This window comes from Leptonychotes weddellii, chromosome 2 (genome assembly GCF_054177405.1).
Source record: "Leptonychotes weddellii isolate Sample4059 chromosome 2, ASM5417740v2, whole genome shotgun sequence".
Classification (NCBI taxonomy): Eukaryota; Metazoa; Chordata; class Mammalia; order Carnivora; family Phocidae; genus Leptonychotes; species Leptonychotes weddellii.
In genome coordinates this window covers 114,040,544-114,057,055 of record NC_138370.1, presented here as the reverse complement: position 1 = coordinate 114,057,055, position 16,512 = coordinate 114,040,544, and the positions used below count along the sequence as shown (strand labels likewise).

Below are 16,512 nucleotides of genomic sequence, written 5' to 3'. Positions count from 1 at the left end.
CCCCAGCCTTTTAATTCTATTTTCTACTCCTTTCATTATATCAGATATTGTTAACATCTTGCTGATTGATTATAATATACCAATTACTCTGCTATGCATTATATGAGATATGGTCCCACCACTCACCACTTATTACACAAGCCATAAATCCGGAAGTCATTCTAGGATTCTTCACTTCTCTTACTTTCACTAAGTCCATTAATTTTATCTAAATAACATCTCTCTCATTTGTTCCACCCTTTCTACCCCCCACAGCTACTGCTTTAGTTCAGACCTTTCCCATTGCTTTCCTGAATCACTAAAATAGCTTCTTGGACCCCCCTTCTCCATAACTATCTTGCCTTTTTCAACCCAGATCTACCTTGTCAATAAAAGATTTTTCCAAGTTACAAGTCTAAATATATTATTTTTCTGCCTTAACCCTTTGATATTCTCTCATTTCCATGGTGGAGTCCATATTCATTAATACAACCTACAGTCCCCATCATCTGGCCTTTGTCTATCCAACCACCCTCATCTTCATTACTTCCACTCACTATATTCCAGTTTATTGAATCATTGAAGCTTTCTGAATGTGCCAGCAAGGATATATAGTGATTAAAAGTAGACTCTAGAATTAGACTTGACTTTGATCCCTATAGTCCCCCATTTACTATCCATGCAACCCAGAACATACTTACCATCTCTGTGCCCCACTTACCTCACCTGTAGAATGGCAATAATCTCACTGTATTATTTTCTGTGTGTGTGAAGGATGACTGAAATAGCACAAGTAAAAAACTAGCATGAGGGCACTCAGCAAATATTGGAAGTGTGTCATTATGTTGTTCATTCATTTCTATATCCTTTAAATCTATTCCCAAGAATGTTTCCCTCTTCTTTCTTGATAACCTTTCCCTTATTAATAACCTAGAAAATTCCGATTCTGATCTCTAAACCTTGTAGATATTTGCATTGCTGTGCCCTACAGCTGTAAGTCTGTCTCTCTACACAACTGTGAAAATTTTAGACAGGGACCAGATCTTTCTTATATTTGGCTCTTCATGTCCTGGAACGCGGGCTCTCCACTGTCCCGGTTCAGTGGAAAGCTCAATAATTCAAGTTTGGTAATCTGAACAAAATTGATGGTGTTCACTTTAATTATATTAATTTTAATTTATGAGTTACTGAAGCATATTTTAGGAAAAATATAAAATAATTGATATTAAAATATTAACTGTTCATCAGCTCCTTTCCTTTATTTCTTTTTTTACTAAATTAAATAATGTAGGATTGTATCTTATGACAATAAGTTTCCTTTTCTTTCAACAGTGAAAACTTGCATAATTATAAAATTTTTAAATGGTTAAATCTTTTGCTACTTATTTTAATTCAAATCCAGTATATTATTATATATATTCAGAACTCAAACTATTCATCTTCATCTAAACCTTCAATTAAATTCCACAATGCAAACCTCTTGGCCCTAGAACCACATTTCATGTTTATTCAACTGAGACTGTGTCTTGAAAAAGTGTTGAAGTTTGGGGGTTTTCTGGTGAGAATCCACATTCTGACATCACCTTGCCCATGACAGCGATTGGCTGTTAGAAGGCAAAGAAGAGTTTATAGCCAGTCACAGCAAGCAAATGAGTGAGTGAGAGAGCAGAGGAAATATTCAATCTGTGTCGCTCACTCCTGTGAGATTGTCTCCTCACTCCAGCACTGCAAAAGGGTAAGATTTACTATGATGACTTCATTTTCTTAAAATTGAACACTCCACATTTTACAACTCTGGACCTCCTTTGAATTTTTTATTTTAATGTTGATGTTATTGAATTGTATAGAATGGCTATGTAATTTAACACTTGTTTATCATTAAACTAGTACCTCAGAGTTAAGATTCTTTCCAAAAGGTTAAGCTTATTTACCTACGCATGTAAATAAGTTCTTAATATTGTGCACATAAACTAGAAAATTCTGTGTCCTACTTTCTATCTCTCCACCTCACAAATAACTGTTTGTTTCCTCATTCTGATGTATTCAAGATAACCTGACTGAAATACTATTTTTCACTTGTAACTCTGCCCCAATGAGTGCAAATTTCACCATAAATTATGCCTAATCTACTTGGATTATATATAATGTCTTTTTAACATGTTCGGTTTCAAAGTGTTGATATCCTGTATCTCTAAAATCAGTATGGGAAAATATATAGGACTAAAGAAATAAATAATGTTGTTAGTTTATCAGACTTTTCCCAATAAAAACTTGTAATTAGATTTTCAAAACTATCCTTTAAGAATTTGAATTGTCGTCTGGGTTAGTAGTAGTCAATATAGAGTCTGTGTTTTTTATGAATCAGAAAGTAAATAAAATGAGATTTATGTAGGCAGCTGATTGCTGCCTACATGAATCACTTGGTTCTTTTTATATTATTCCTGCTACGTTTTCATCTAGTTGTTTTTATGGTTTGCTATGAGAAATTTATGTAATCAAAACCCTTTCTACAGTTCCATGTACTTAAGTTTTTAGCTCTTTAAGACATTATAAATATTCCAACTCTTTTCATAAAGCTGCAGAGCAATCTTCCTGTTTGCTGGCAAGCTTGACCATGGGTAACAAAGTTCAAAGTATTACTTTAAGCACCCCAATAGCAATAAAAATTTCTTAGACAGATGGGCCCCCTTCAGGGGCAAAGCCTCTTTATCACTGTGTGGCCATTAAGAACCTTTACTAAAGTAGACAGAACTGTGAGGAAGTGAGTAGGCATCAAAATCAAAAGACCCAGTCTGCCACAAATAAAGTGTGACTTAGGACCCAAGACACCTTCTCCAGGCCTTAAATTTTACTCTGTGTAATGTTTAGTGGTAGATTCTCAATAAGGATGCAATAAATTGTGGCTAATGACAAAATGCAAAATCAAACTTCAGAATACAGTATATGACATGGGTTTCATACATACATTTTAAATATCACTTTTCCAAGTGTGTTTATGGGGAAATTGCCATCATCACTACATACTGCTTCTAAAATGTTGCCAAAGCTGTCACTCTCAGTTAAACACTCTCAGTTAAACGTATATGTCAGTGCAAATGGGTGGGTATTAGTAGGCTTTTAGCTAAGTTTATTCAACCTCTATTAAAATAGGATTTTATCAGGTGCCTGGGTGGCTCAGTTGGTTAAGTGTCTGCCTTCGGCTCAGGTCATGATCCCAGGGTCCTGGGATTGAGTCCCGCATCGTGCTCCCTGCTCAGCAGGGAGTCTGCTTCTCCCTTTACCTCTCCCCCATTCGTGATCTCTCTCTCTCTCACTCACTCTCTCTCAAATAAATAAATAAATAAATAAATATCTAAAAGAAGGATTTTTTAGGATTTTATCAAATAGAATGAAATTAAGTAGGATAGGATTCTACTATTCCTCTTTTTTTATTTATGAGGAATCTATATGGAAGTGAAATCTTTGCATGGCCACAAACCCCAGGACTGTTTGGGAACTACTCCCATTCTGAGAGTTCCATCTTCAATTCTTCTATAGAATTGAAGTCTCCATGATGACTACTGCCCTGACCCTGAAAAGCCCTTGATCCATCCTGTGAGTCTCCCCACTAGTGATGGAAAGCTTAAGTGGAGCTGCAGAATAACCTAATTTGAGGAAATTTGTCCCTGAGATCCCAAGGTGAAACTCTAATGAGCTCTTCTCATAGAGTTATTCTTAGACATGGCTGTTTGGTGCTACATGCTATGAGAACAGTATTTCACATATTATGGATCATTTCATACACAGAAAAAAAAATACAAAGTATTCTAAGGTATTCATAGGAAAATGGCTCCTATTTTCCATCTTACAAATAAACTTTTAGTCCAAAACCCATATAGAACCAATATATAGAATATATACCTATAGAATCACTGTTATAAAATCAATCATTTAAATGTATTCAATTTTTGCTTAGTTTTCAATTATAAAAAAACAGGTCACATAACTACACTAACAATTCAATTCCTTAGCTGATATTCCTATGTCAATGATATTAGGAAGCCTCCTTACCCCAGTGTGAAATACACCAAGCATTCAAGCCCCTTACAGTAATGAAGTGGTCTGCCACTGACAAATCACAGCAGATAGGGTAAAACCAAATATGGAACTCAAGATTACTTAAACAGGTAAAGTTAGTTTTCTACCACTTAAAAAAAAAAGCAACAATTTTAAAATAAAAGCCACAAAATTGGTCTTAATTAGTCAAAATTCTAACTAGATAGAAATGAAAACAAATACCTCATCTTCTAGTATGAGTAAAAAAGTTACACTCTGGGGCATGTGGGTGGCTCAGTCGTTAGGCGTCTGCCTTCGGCTCAGGTCATGATCCCAAGGTCCTGGGATAGAGCCCCGTGTCAGGCTCCCTGCTTGGCTGGGGGCCTGCTTCTCCCTCTCCCACTCCCCCTGCTTGTGTTCCCTCTCTCGCTGTGTCTCTCTCTGTCAGATAGATAAAATCTTAAAAAAAAAAAAAAGTTACACTCCTAGTTTTAATATTTATTAACTTTACCACTTCATTAATTCCAGAAGCAATCACCAAAATGAAGACTGCTTTAATTTTGCTCAGCATTTTGGGAATGGCCTGTGCTTTCTCAGTAAGTTCAATATTAAAAACCTATAGTTATTTCCTTGTTTGTCTTTTCATGTAAAAGAGAGAGTATGTAATAATTAAATGTTCTTATAAACAGATGAAAAATACTCATCGAAGAGCCAAATTAGAGGATTCTGAAGAAAATGGGGTAATTATGCTTAGCATACTTTCTTGGCCTGACTATACTTCCTCTAGATTTATTGCATAGTAAACATGAATATATCATTTATTTCGCTTATGCAGGTCTTTAAGTACCGGCCACGATATTCTCTTTACAAGCATGCCTACTTTTATCCTCCTCTAAAACGATTTCCAGTTCAGGTAAGTATAAAAATTAATTTTCTTTCCCACCCATTATAATTTAAAGGGAATCAAATTTAACTACAAAACATCTAAATTCAATTCTCACTGAAAGTCAACCAGAAAGACTTACTTCCTACAAAAAGTTTGTTTTTACTACAATACAATAAAATTTATTCCTAAGTCCTCTTTTAAAGCAGAGATATACACATCATTTGGGCCCAGTCTAGAATGATATAATAAAAGCAAACACCTTGGTACAGAGTTCAGGTATTTTGGCTAATGCATTGACGAAATGGACAACTTTATCTGTTGTTGACAATTAAGTCAGTGATAAGGTCACTAACAGTCATTTTATAGTTGAGTCAATACTGTCATATAGCTGTTAACATCCGATCATTTACAGTCCTTTAATTGGTAAGGGAAAAACTGACTTCATAAACAGCAGAGACCATTTTTTTAAAAACATTCCTGATAATCAGTGGTGATTGCTGAAGATTTTCTGAACCTCTGACCTGTGTTGGTCACTATAACAGAAGCGTGGCTCAAGCATGATAGAGGAAAGAGACAAATTCATGAAGTGAATTGTGAGAGTGTTTGTGAGAAAAACAAAACATCCTTGAAATTTGTAAACAAAAAGGAAAATAACAAACACTAAAAATAAGAATTTCTGTTTTTACTAGGTTACCAGTGAAGAAAGCCTTTGAGAACTTGAGGGTGTGGTGTTGGTTTAAAATATTCAACAAACCAGAATTGTGCTATTTTTATTACTATACAGTTTGGGTTCAGGGCACCACTTATGTACCATTTGACCCAGGACTCCTGAGACACTAAAAGCAGTCAAGATGCTGAAAACGATGCCTCAACACAGTGGCTTGGCAGAGCATCCTACCATATGTTGGGCCAACCCATTTCTAACTCATACAATGATAGGAAATGATAATCTTAAAGTATTTATAGCACCATAATAATTATGGGGAATGTGTGTGGCCACAGAAATATGAGCACAGATGATACAAGAGTTGTGGGTTTTCAGAATTGTCTTCCATTCTTTGGTACACCTCAGACCCCACAAATAAACAGTGCTCATTTGAATGTGTGCTTCATTCTCTTTTTTTTTTTAATTTTTATTTTATTTATTTGACAGAGAGAGACACAGCGAGAGAGGGAACACAAGCAGGGGGAGTGGGAGAGGGAGAAGCAGGCTTCCCGCCGAGCAGGGAGCCCGATGAGGGGCTTGATCCCGGGATCCTGGGACCATGACCTGAGCCGAAGGCAGACACTTAACTGACTGAGCCACCCAGGCGCCCCCATTCTCTTTCTTAAGCTAAATGGAAATGATATTAAGTTTACATTTCTGGCTAGCTCCTCAATTTTTTTAAAATATCACATAGAGATATTTCCATCTATAAATTTTTATAGACATATAAATGTGATCCAATTAAAATATCCATAGTGAAAAGATATTAGGAGAGGTTATATTTTTCTTATGATAAATTCAAAGTTCAAAAATCTTTAAGTAGATTTTTAATATACAATATTTAGAGAAATTATATGCAAATTCATTTCAACTAATGTAGAATTTGTTAGTAAGACAGTTGTATTTTAAAAATATCCAATAAAATATATGCTCCAATCCAACAGCCTGACCTAGTATTGATGATCATCTATTCTCCTACTTTACAAAGTTTGATTTCTAGAATTTTTTCCCTTACATGTCTACTTATATATTTTCCATAGCTCTGTATTATTTATTCTCTTAAATCTATCAAGTATTTGGTGCCCAGATTGTCACCCCCAAATTCATTAAACTGTATTGGCTTTGAAATTTATGTTTTATTCAAACAAATCTGTTTACATATAATCATTTCTTTTTTTTTTTTAAGATTTATCTATTTATTTTAGAGAAAGTGCGCACAAGTAGGGGGAAGGGCGGGGGAGAGGGAGAAAGAGAATCCTCAAGCAGATTCCTGCTGAACATGGAGCCTGACGTGGGGCTCCATTCCATAACCCTGAGATCATGACCCAAGCAGGAATCAAGAATTAGCCACTTAACTGAGAGAGCCACCCAGGCACCTTTACATATAATCATTTCTAAAATACCAACTTCTATGAAATATGTCATCTCACTTATAAAGCTATCAACAGTCTACCTATAGCTCTCTGCTTGGCTATAGAAATGGAAGCATAAATAAGCCTAGTACCCTAAGCATTTTTAATTAAGGAAATTGCTTCTTTTAGGAATCATATGTTATTTGAATTGTATGCGAATTCTTTGAGGGCAGAATCTTTATATTTCCTTTATCGTACTGATCTCAGCTATCACAGTGCTTGACACAGGGAAACTGTCCATGTTTCCAACTTCATCTCTTGCTACCACCCTCATTCTCAAAACAATGCCTGAAACACATATTTTGGGACTGAATAAATGGGAGTGACAGAAGTTGAAAGGAGTATGGTAAAACATATATACATATGTGTGTGTGTGTGTGTGTGTGTGTGTATTTGACTTCTGGAAGAATAGTATGTCTTAGTTACAAATTGGCATAAATGAAAGAAAGGAAAAAAAAATGTCAAGGCTTTAGGGCATTTCATGAAGCTTTAAAACTGTTCTCACTGCAGACACCGAAGAGTGATGTGGTTGGGACAGCAAGAAAGCTAAGGGTGAGGAAGCATGTAAAAAGATTCAAACATTCCCACTGAGACAAAATACACTGCAAAAATATGCTGTCCTCTCTATTAACTAACAAATAGAAATAGTTTACATGTAATACCATGCTTTATTCACCCTCTAAGCTAAGGAAAGCACAACCATTAAAGTCATGGCAGTGGAAGAACAGGTATAATTATTCTCTTTTCCACCCAAGGTTATTCTTGGCTCAAGGGGACAAGCATTCCCTTTTCTTGGGTGGATGGCATGGCCACTGAAGAATGAGCCCTACAGGGACAACCCTGAGTAGGACTGGAATATGAGTGTTTCCTCATATCTGATCTCTAACCCTGAGGTTGTTCTGAAGCTCTATTTTCTAAGACCCACAGTACTTAACTAGGTCATCAGAATCTAAGCTAAGATTTGTAGGGCAGAAAATAACAGCATCTTAAGTCAGGTATCCATTTATCTACCTGGTGCTATTAGGGGTGGTTGCAGAAAGAGAAGGAAAATTCAATTTATCATTGGGAGAAAGATGAAAAATCTCCACCGTCTTAAAGTCTCTGATAACAGCTGTTTAGACTTATATTTCCTTTTAAAAAGTAGCAAAGCTTGTTAACTTATATTTTTATATACAGACTCCTCGGTTTGATATATTCTCATTCAATATTGAACTCTTTAGAGGGATGGTACTCTATAACTCTCCTAAATGAGTAAGTGAATTAATTTTGCTCTTATATAATTTTTACCTCATATATATAAAATCTCATTTATATATACAGAGAGGCTTATTTTATGAAGTAGCTTTAATTAGACTGCAAGATATTAAAAATTATATGTAAATCTAATTTCAAGTTAAATTCTAATTTAAATTCAGCAGGAGCTCATTATTTAAAAGAATCATTTAGGGGCGCCTGGGTGGCTCAATCGGTTAAGCGGCTGCCTTCGGCTCAGGTCATGATCCCTGGGTCCTGGGATCGAGCCCCGCATCGGGCTCCCTGCTCGGTGGGGAGTCTGCTTCTCCCTCTCTCTCTGCCTGCCTCTCTGCCTACTTGTGCTTTCTCTCTCTGTGTCAAATAAATAAATAAAATCTTTAAAAAAAATAAATAAATAAAAGAATCATTTAGTAACAACTTTTATTTCACAATAAGCCTAATCATTTCATTTATATTTTATAAAGAAAATAAAATAATATGATCTATGTGTTATTTCATTTGCCTTGAACTGGCTGGAGAAGTCACAGCTGCTCTGGGCTTGATTCCTTCTCTGTAAAATAAATTGAACCAGATAATCCTCTTGTTCTTGCAGAGTTAAGCAATTCTGTGATTCACTGCTCTAGTTTTTACATACAAAATGTTTCAACATATTTCCTATGTTTTTGGTATTGAAAATGGAGTATCTCATTTCATATCTTGATCACTACAAAATGCCTTTTTCTAACCTCATTTTATATATTCCCAATCTCCTTATATCTTTTTCTCAGATTCATATGAGAACTGTTCTAAGTAAATAAATCAATCAAGATGGTAATACTAATTAGGGTAAATATTTGTACATATTTTATCTTAATTCAATCAGCAGGAAATTTCCTTTGGTGTTGAACATATGTGTACATATATATGTACACAGATATTCATATATTTATGAATTCACACATATACACATTTTTTTTTAGAGCAGTAGTGACTCATCTGAAGAAGATGGAAATGGTGACAGCTCAGAAGAGGAGGAAGAAGAGGTAAGAAATTTCTGCAGGATTTTTCATAATAAATCAGGCAGCATAAAAACAAATAGGAAACTAGTCTACTGTAGCCTGGACTTAGCAAACAGCCATTGCCAGTTTACCAACTACCCACAGTCTTCTATTTTGGACAAGAGGAATGTTATTGAAATTAGAACCAACTAAAATGACCTGTTTAAAATAGTATTGCAGTTTGACGTTAAAGCGACCTGTAAGCGGTACACAAAACCAAAAATGTCTCCATAATAAGTGGAAGAAGTGTAAATTCTGATAAAAAGAAAAGAGAGTATTATCTATACTTAGGTGGACAGAACATGATGATAAAAGACAAGTCCCTAAACTCAGTGCAATACTTGTTTTAAGGACTGAATTTAAACTCAATTTACTACGTGGGTAGTACATGAAAAGCTAATCCTATATCCTCTACAATGTTATTTTGATTCATTGGTCTTTCTTGACCCACAAAGTAGGGTTGTTGTTTTAAACGAGAATTTCATATGTCTTTTTGTCTAACAATAAAATTTATGTTCTTATAGAAATGCAAATACTCAAAGTATATAAATATATACAGCACTATATGGTACTACAGATTCTACACATAGTACTGCATAGTCCTCTATAGTACTACAAATTAGTGTAGTTCACGGCTAAAATTCATCTGTATATCTTGGAAATTGTGCTAACATGTTTATAACTGACACTCTTACTCAGTATACTAATTAGGTACCTTTTCCTGGATAGTCAATTATAGCTACCCACTGCTTTGGGGACCTTCTAAATTCAGGTATTCTTAAGTGCTATTTATGAATGGGCAGCAACAGTCAAAAATGGGTCATGTATAAACATCTGCTATCTTGAAAATAAAATGGTATGGGAACTTTAAAAGTGACAAATAATTTGTTTGATTTTTTTTAACCATAAAAGTATCATTTCCAGTACTATAATTTACCTTAATAGCTTAAGGAAGACCTTATAAGAATATCAAGCCAGTACCAGGAAAAATGCCACCTACTAAATCCCACAGAATTCTACCCGGAGTTCCACTTAGTAATCTTACACAACAACTAAGCTGAGGTAATCCATTTAACTACAACTGTTTGCTGTACAGCGATCGCAAAATTGCCTTGCCAGTAGATTTCCCAATTAGATTACATACCTTTTGGCAATGGTTCTTCATTTGTTATGATGGTGGTTGGGAATGGAGGAAGATTAGGACTTCTTTAAAACTATGATGAAATCATACACACTCAAAATGTTGCCAACAATCTCTGAATATTAATCATCCTCCCAAAACTTATCTGCAAACTTCTCATGACCCAGAGGACTAGGGCCCATAGGTTTCATCTCTGGTTTGGGGAGAAAGAGTGCTGTACCGTCCTTATACCTCCTCACATTGCCTAGCACAGTTTCTTATACAATATATGGTATCCAACAAATACCTGGTGGTTTGGTTTTGAAAACTTCAGAGAATAAATACTCCAAACATCATTCATTAAAAGTGATCATAGCAAAGTGGATAAATAAACCTGGAGGCTTCTCTCCTGAAGAGATTCTAGAACTCCCTTTTTCCCCATTTCTTCCCTAAAATTTCATTGGCAATTCAGGTTAAATACATAGAGTCCCCAGGAATTGTATTCAAATGAGAGGGTGCTTAGGAATGTTTTCTATTGGGTGATCATTTTTTTCCACTCCTAAACTATTCAGCCTCACTTTAAAAAAAACTTTTATTTAAATATAATATACACAACACAATTATCATATGTATAGATGTCACTGAAATTTCAGAAACTGAACACACAAGTGTAACCAGCACCGTATCAAAAAGCAGCACATACATTGTGCTCCATTTCATTCATTAACCAAAGCCACCAAGAGCAACTGCTATTTTAAGTCCTAACAGATATTGGTTTTGCCTATTTTTGTGTATTGTATAAATGGAATCACACATCATATATTCTTTTATGTGTGGTCTCTTCCACTCTCAACTTCAACGGTTGATCCATATCGTTCTACAACTGTTTATCATTCATTCTCATTGTCAGTATCTCATGATGTGAATGTACCACAATGTATTACTCTTCTGTTGATCGGCATCTGGGTAGTTTCCAAGTTTGGGCTATAACAAAGAGTGCTATTGTGAACATTCTAGTATTCCTTCTGGTGAACATATGCATTTACTTCTGGAGGCCATTTTACTTAGAAGTAAAACTTCTAAGTCAAAAGGTATGCATATGTTCAATCTGAGTAGAGGCAACCAAAGCAGATATACTGTGATCTCCCTCTATCAGTGTATCAGTTGCTCCACATTCTCACCAACACTTGTTTCTTTCAGTCATTTTAGCCATTCTAATGGGCTAATAATACTTTAAAAAAAATTATTGCTAATTTTTCTATTCAAAAAGATATCTGGTGCTTAATACCCATCAACAACACACTGATCTGTTTTCCTTTTTAATTCACTGCAACAGGATATCCTTAAATAAAGTATCTAATAAAGAAAGGGCTTTGTAGGAGAAAATACAGAAGTTCATGAGTTGAGAGTTTGGATTTTTAATCATGACTTTGCCACTAATGAACTACCGTCTATTTGACCTGATGCAAGTTATTTATCTTATTGGAGCTCAGGTTTTTCATGTGTAATATGACAGTACAGGACCCAAATTGTATGTTCTATTCTAAGAATCTTTCCTCCTTCTCCCCTGAAAGGTTCAGTCTGTTGGAATAAAGCATAAATGAGAAAAAACAAACAGCATGGTGTTTGTGGGTTGTCACAATTAGCTTAGAGACTGTTTTGGGGTGGATTCTAATAGTCCCAAGAGTTTATTGAAACAGTGGAATGTACAAATTTGATGAAATAAACATATTCTTCTTTAGTCACTTTGTTTTAGTAATAAGGCAGGCTAAATCTGGGTTGTGTTTGTTTTATTTTTTTATTTTTATTCTTTACATAACTTATTTTTTTCTTCTAACATTTTGTTTTGGAATCTGTGGATTAAGTTTTTATTTAAATTCCAATTAATTAATATACAAGGTAATATCTGTTTCAGGTGTACAATATAGTGATTCAACACTTCCATGCAACAAGTGCCCTCCTTAATCCCCATCACCTACATAACCCATCCTCCCACCCGCCTCCCCTCTTGTAACCATCAGTTCGTTCTCTATAGTTAAGAGTTTCTCAGTTTGAGGGGCGCCTGGGTGGCTCAGTCGTTAAGCGTCTGCCTTCGGCTCGGGTCATGATCCCAGAGTCCTGGGATTGAGCCCCACACTGGGCTCCCTGCTCGGCGGGAAGCCTGCTTCTCCCTCTCCCACTCCCCCTGCTTGTGTTCCCTCTCTGGCTGTGTCTCTCTCTGTCAAATAAATAAATAAAATCTTTAAAAAAAAAAAAAAAGAGTTTCTCAGTTTGCCTCTTTCTTTTTTTATCTTTGCTTGTTTTTTATTTCTTAAATTCCACATACGAATGAAATCGTATGGTATTTGTCTTTCTCTGACTTATTCCACTTAGCATAATACTCTCCAGCTCCATCCACATCATTACAAATGGCAAGATTTCATTCTTTTTCGTGGCTGAATAATATTCCATTATATATGTATATGTATATATATGTATATGTATTACATCTTCTTTATCCATGCATGTTTTGAAGTCTTGACTTTTAATATTAGCTATGAATCACATCAGACTAACTCCATTAACAAACAACTGCCTAACAACATAGAGTAAAGGCCAAGAATAAAAGGTTAAATAAGATTATAGTAATATTAATAAAATTATAATAACCATTCATTTGAGGAGTGTTAATTTTTTTAAAACATCTTCATGCAATAACTTTATATACCACTAAAAATTTCTCGGAGTGTTTAGTTTCTTCATTGCACAGTAAAACTGATTGTGTGTCAAATGCCTAAAGTTTTCTGAATACTGCATACAATACAGAACTAGCTTATATGCTGGCAGATGACTTTTGAATTAAATATGTTTTTTGTCTAAATACACTTGAAAGCATATGAAAAATATTCACTTCTTTTTGCCAGTAAATAAGACATGCAATCAATTTGTTTGAAGAGAGGCATTTCTATAAAAATTCCTTTAGGAAAAAATATCCTAGGCATAGTGTGAACATTCATATAAATCCTCTTCCTCATCAAAAACATCACAGTGCCTTACAAATGGCTCAGCTTTTTAAATTAGAAAATACAGCTTCATCACATATAAGACCTTAAGGGGCGCCTGGGTGGCTCAGTCACTAAGCGTCTGCTTTTGGCCCAGGTCATGGTCCCAGGGTCCTGGGATTGAGCCCCACATCGGGCTCCCCGCTCGGCGGGAAGCCTGCTTCTTCCTTTCCCACTCCTCCCTGCTTGTGTTCCCTCTCTCACTGTGTCTCTCTCTGTCAAATAAATAAATAAAATCTTAAAAAAAAAAAAAAAAAAGACCTTAAGCAAGTTATTTAGCTTTTCTGAGCTCACCTTCCCTTTCTTTCTTTTTTTTTTTTTTTAAGATTTATTTATTTGAGAGAGAGAGTGAGAGAGAGAAAGAGCACAAGAGGGGGGAGCGGGAGAGGGAGAAGCAGACTCCCTGCTGAGCAGGTAGCCCGATGCGGGACTCGATCCCGGGACTCCAGGATCATGACCTGAGCCGAAGGCAGTCGCTTAACCAACTGAGCCACCCAGGCATCCTCACCTTCCCTTTCTAAAGAGAAGAATAATCCTACCTTACAAGGCTACTATAAGAAATTAAAAAAAAACAGGTATAAGCTCTCAGCTGATTTGTCAGCAAATGTAAGAATCCATTTACTACCATGTTGTAATAGTACATAAGACTTTAAGAGCCTAAGGCATCTAGGATAAAATACCACATAGATATGCTGAAATTATTACAAAAGCATGTTTTATTGATTAAATAGAATATGGAAATGTCTAAAAACAGAATATGGTGAGATAAATAGAATGAGGTAACCTTGAGTTGAGTTTTAAGAAGTGAGAAGTGCAAATGGCATAAGAGGAAGCAAAACTGTTAGCATCAGGTGATGAGCTGGCTGAGGAATACAATGTTTTTCTCAATTGTGGCTCATGACTCCAACAGATTTTGAGTTCTCTTCCAGCTAAAATAACTTTCCTTGCTCTGGATATTTTCACCAGGAGAATTCAAATGAAGAAGAAAACAATGAGGAGAATGCAAATTCTGATGAAAACGAAGATGAAGAATCTGAGGCTGAGAACACCACCCTTTCTACCACACCTGGCTATGGAGAGGAGACCACACCTGGAACAGGGTATATAGGTCTAGCTGCAATGCAACTTCCCAAGAAGGTAATCATTCCTCAAAAATGTTAAATCTGATTTCATTTCTTCACTGAAATCTAAGGTTATCTTGACACCAAACAGAGTGTTTTATATTACCTTCATTAACTCATTGAAAAACCAAGAGCAGATTCAATTTCCCTGTTTACAAATAAGGAAAGATCTTTTCCCAGGCCATGCTATTACACTGACTTCCTACATTATAGCAGAAGACTAAGCACAAGCATCTTAGCAATGGATAGAAGGTCCTGAAAGATGCCACTGTATTTCAGGGAAGAGGACTCTAAGACAGACAAAATGAATAGCAAAGCTATAGGAAGCATCTCCCACAGAGAAGGCTTATTTATCGAGTACATTTTTCTCCATCAAAACCCAATGACAAAGGTACTAGTCCTGAATTCTTAAAACACCCACCAAAGTTACTGATTCTGAATTTTTAAAACACCCACCAATTCTTTTGTAAGTTAAGCTGGCTTCAATTCAAAAATACATCTAGAACAAGGCCTTAGGTACAGCCTGTGTTGAATGAAGGAATGGTCTTAGGTTTTTACATTTTTACACCTAGATCTGGATTCTTTCAAACTTTTCCTTACAGGCTGGGGATAGAGGACACAAGGCTACAAAAGAGGAGGAAAGTGATGAAGAAGAGGAGGAAGATGAAGAAAATGAAGCAGAAGTGGATGAAAACGGGCAAGGCATAAATGGCACCAGCAGCAACAGCACAGAAGCAGAAAATGGCAATGGCGGCAGTGATGGAGACAACGGAGAAGAAGAACGTGAAGAAGAAAGTGTCACTGAAGCCCACGCAGAAGGAACCACAGTGGCTGGAAAGCAGGACAACGGTGGCTCGAAGACAACAACCTCTCCAGATGGTGGGCTTGAACCTACGACTCCACCACCAGAGCTCTACGGGACTACCACCCGACCATCTGGGGAAGCCACCCCCCCCGGATATGAGGAAGAGTACGAACAAACAGGCACTAACGAATATGACAACGGATATGAAGTCTATGAAAATGAAAATGGGGAACCTCGTGGGGATAATTACCGAGCCTATGAGGACGAGTACAGCTACTATAAAGGGCGCAGCTACGATGGCTATGATGGTCAAGATTACTACTACCACCATCAGTGAAGGTCCAGCCTGGGATGAATTCCTCTATTCTGGCATTTCATGTGGCCACCATTTTCAAAGTTCAACTCAGGAAGGTGAAATATAACAAATGTGCATATTATAATGTGGAATGGTGCTACTGTTCCAAAATCATTTTCTCTAATTGCTTCTGCAAGTAATGGGCTTCTTGTTGCTCTTCCCTGATATGTTATTGAAAGGTTATTGTAAATCAGGGCCATTTAAACCAATCCATGAGATTGAGTTCAATTACATGTTTTGAGGTTGTAGTTTTATAAATAGTATTTTTAACATGTTTATACTGCTAAAACTCTTCATGCAAGAAGTGCTTCTAAGAATTAACATTAATGACACTATATACAAAGTATGTGTAGTTCTTTAATCACACTACCTATCCAACACTGTATATTATGTTTAATTATCGTCTTCATGTATTTTTATGTGACCTTTATCTATATTCTATCTATGGGTTTTATCACAAATAAAAATGCAATCTTTCAAATATGTTCTAATTTTTAAAAAGAGAGAGAGAGATTCAGAATTGAAAAAGATGAATCCAGTGAGGGACAACAAAGCTAAAGGATAAAAGCTTATTTCCACTATGGTTTAAAACTCAGAAGAACTCTAAGTATTTTGTCATGGATAAATCAACATAACTAAGATTTTGACATGCTTGTGGCACAGTCAACCACACACATCAGGAGAATAAATGGCTTTTATTAGAGTTGCCAGATTTCACAAAAATATAGGATGCCTAGTTAAATTTAAATTTCAGATGAACA

The 16,512-nt window shown here is 35.9% G+C and overlaps 2 protein-coding genes and 1 long non-coding RNA gene across 3 annotated transcripts in view; 2 read left to right on the top strand and 1 right to left on the bottom strand.

Moving 5' to 3' along the window:
- Positions 1-16,512, top strand: part of LOC102748592 (putative E3 ubiquitin-protein ligase HERC6) — a 580,669-nt gene that overhangs the window by 95,244 nt on the left and 468,913 nt on the right. The gene's annotated exons all lie outside the window — the stretch shown is intronic.
- LOC145720166 (uncharacterized) overlaps positions 1-16,512 on the bottom strand; it is a 68,405-nt gene that overhangs the window by 43,876 nt on the left and 8,017 nt on the right. The gene's annotated exons all lie outside the window — the stretch shown is intronic.
- On the top strand, positions 1,614-16,232 carry IBSP (integrin binding sialoprotein). Its single transcript, XM_006727041.3, has 7 exons — positions 1,614-1,714; positions 4,543-4,610; positions 4,704-4,754; positions 4,850-4,927; positions 9,232-9,294; positions 14,437-14,607; positions 15,194-16,232. Exons 2-7 carry the CDS (start codon positions 4,557-4,559, stop codon positions 15,731-15,733), a joined length of 957 nt encoding a protein of 318 aa, XP_006727104.2. The 5' UTR covers positions 1,614-1,714; positions 4,543-4,556; the 3' UTR covers positions 15,734-16,232.

What these genes read in the sequence shown, in the direction of transcription:
- IBSP (XM_006727041.3), top strand. Translation starts at nt 4,557, where the DNA reads ATGAAGACTGCTTTAATTTTGCTCAGCATTTTGGGAATGGCCTGTGCT. An exon ending in TAAAACGATTTCCAGTTCAG is followed by an intron (nt 4,928 to 9,231) that starts GTAAGTATAAAA and finishes ATTTTTTTTTAG; the next exon opens with AGCAGTAGTGACTCATCTGA. An exon ending in CAATGCAACTTCCCAAGAAG is followed by an intron (nt 14,608 to 15,193) that starts GTAATCATTCCT and finishes TTTTCCTTACAG; the next exon opens with GCTGGGGATAGAGGACACAA.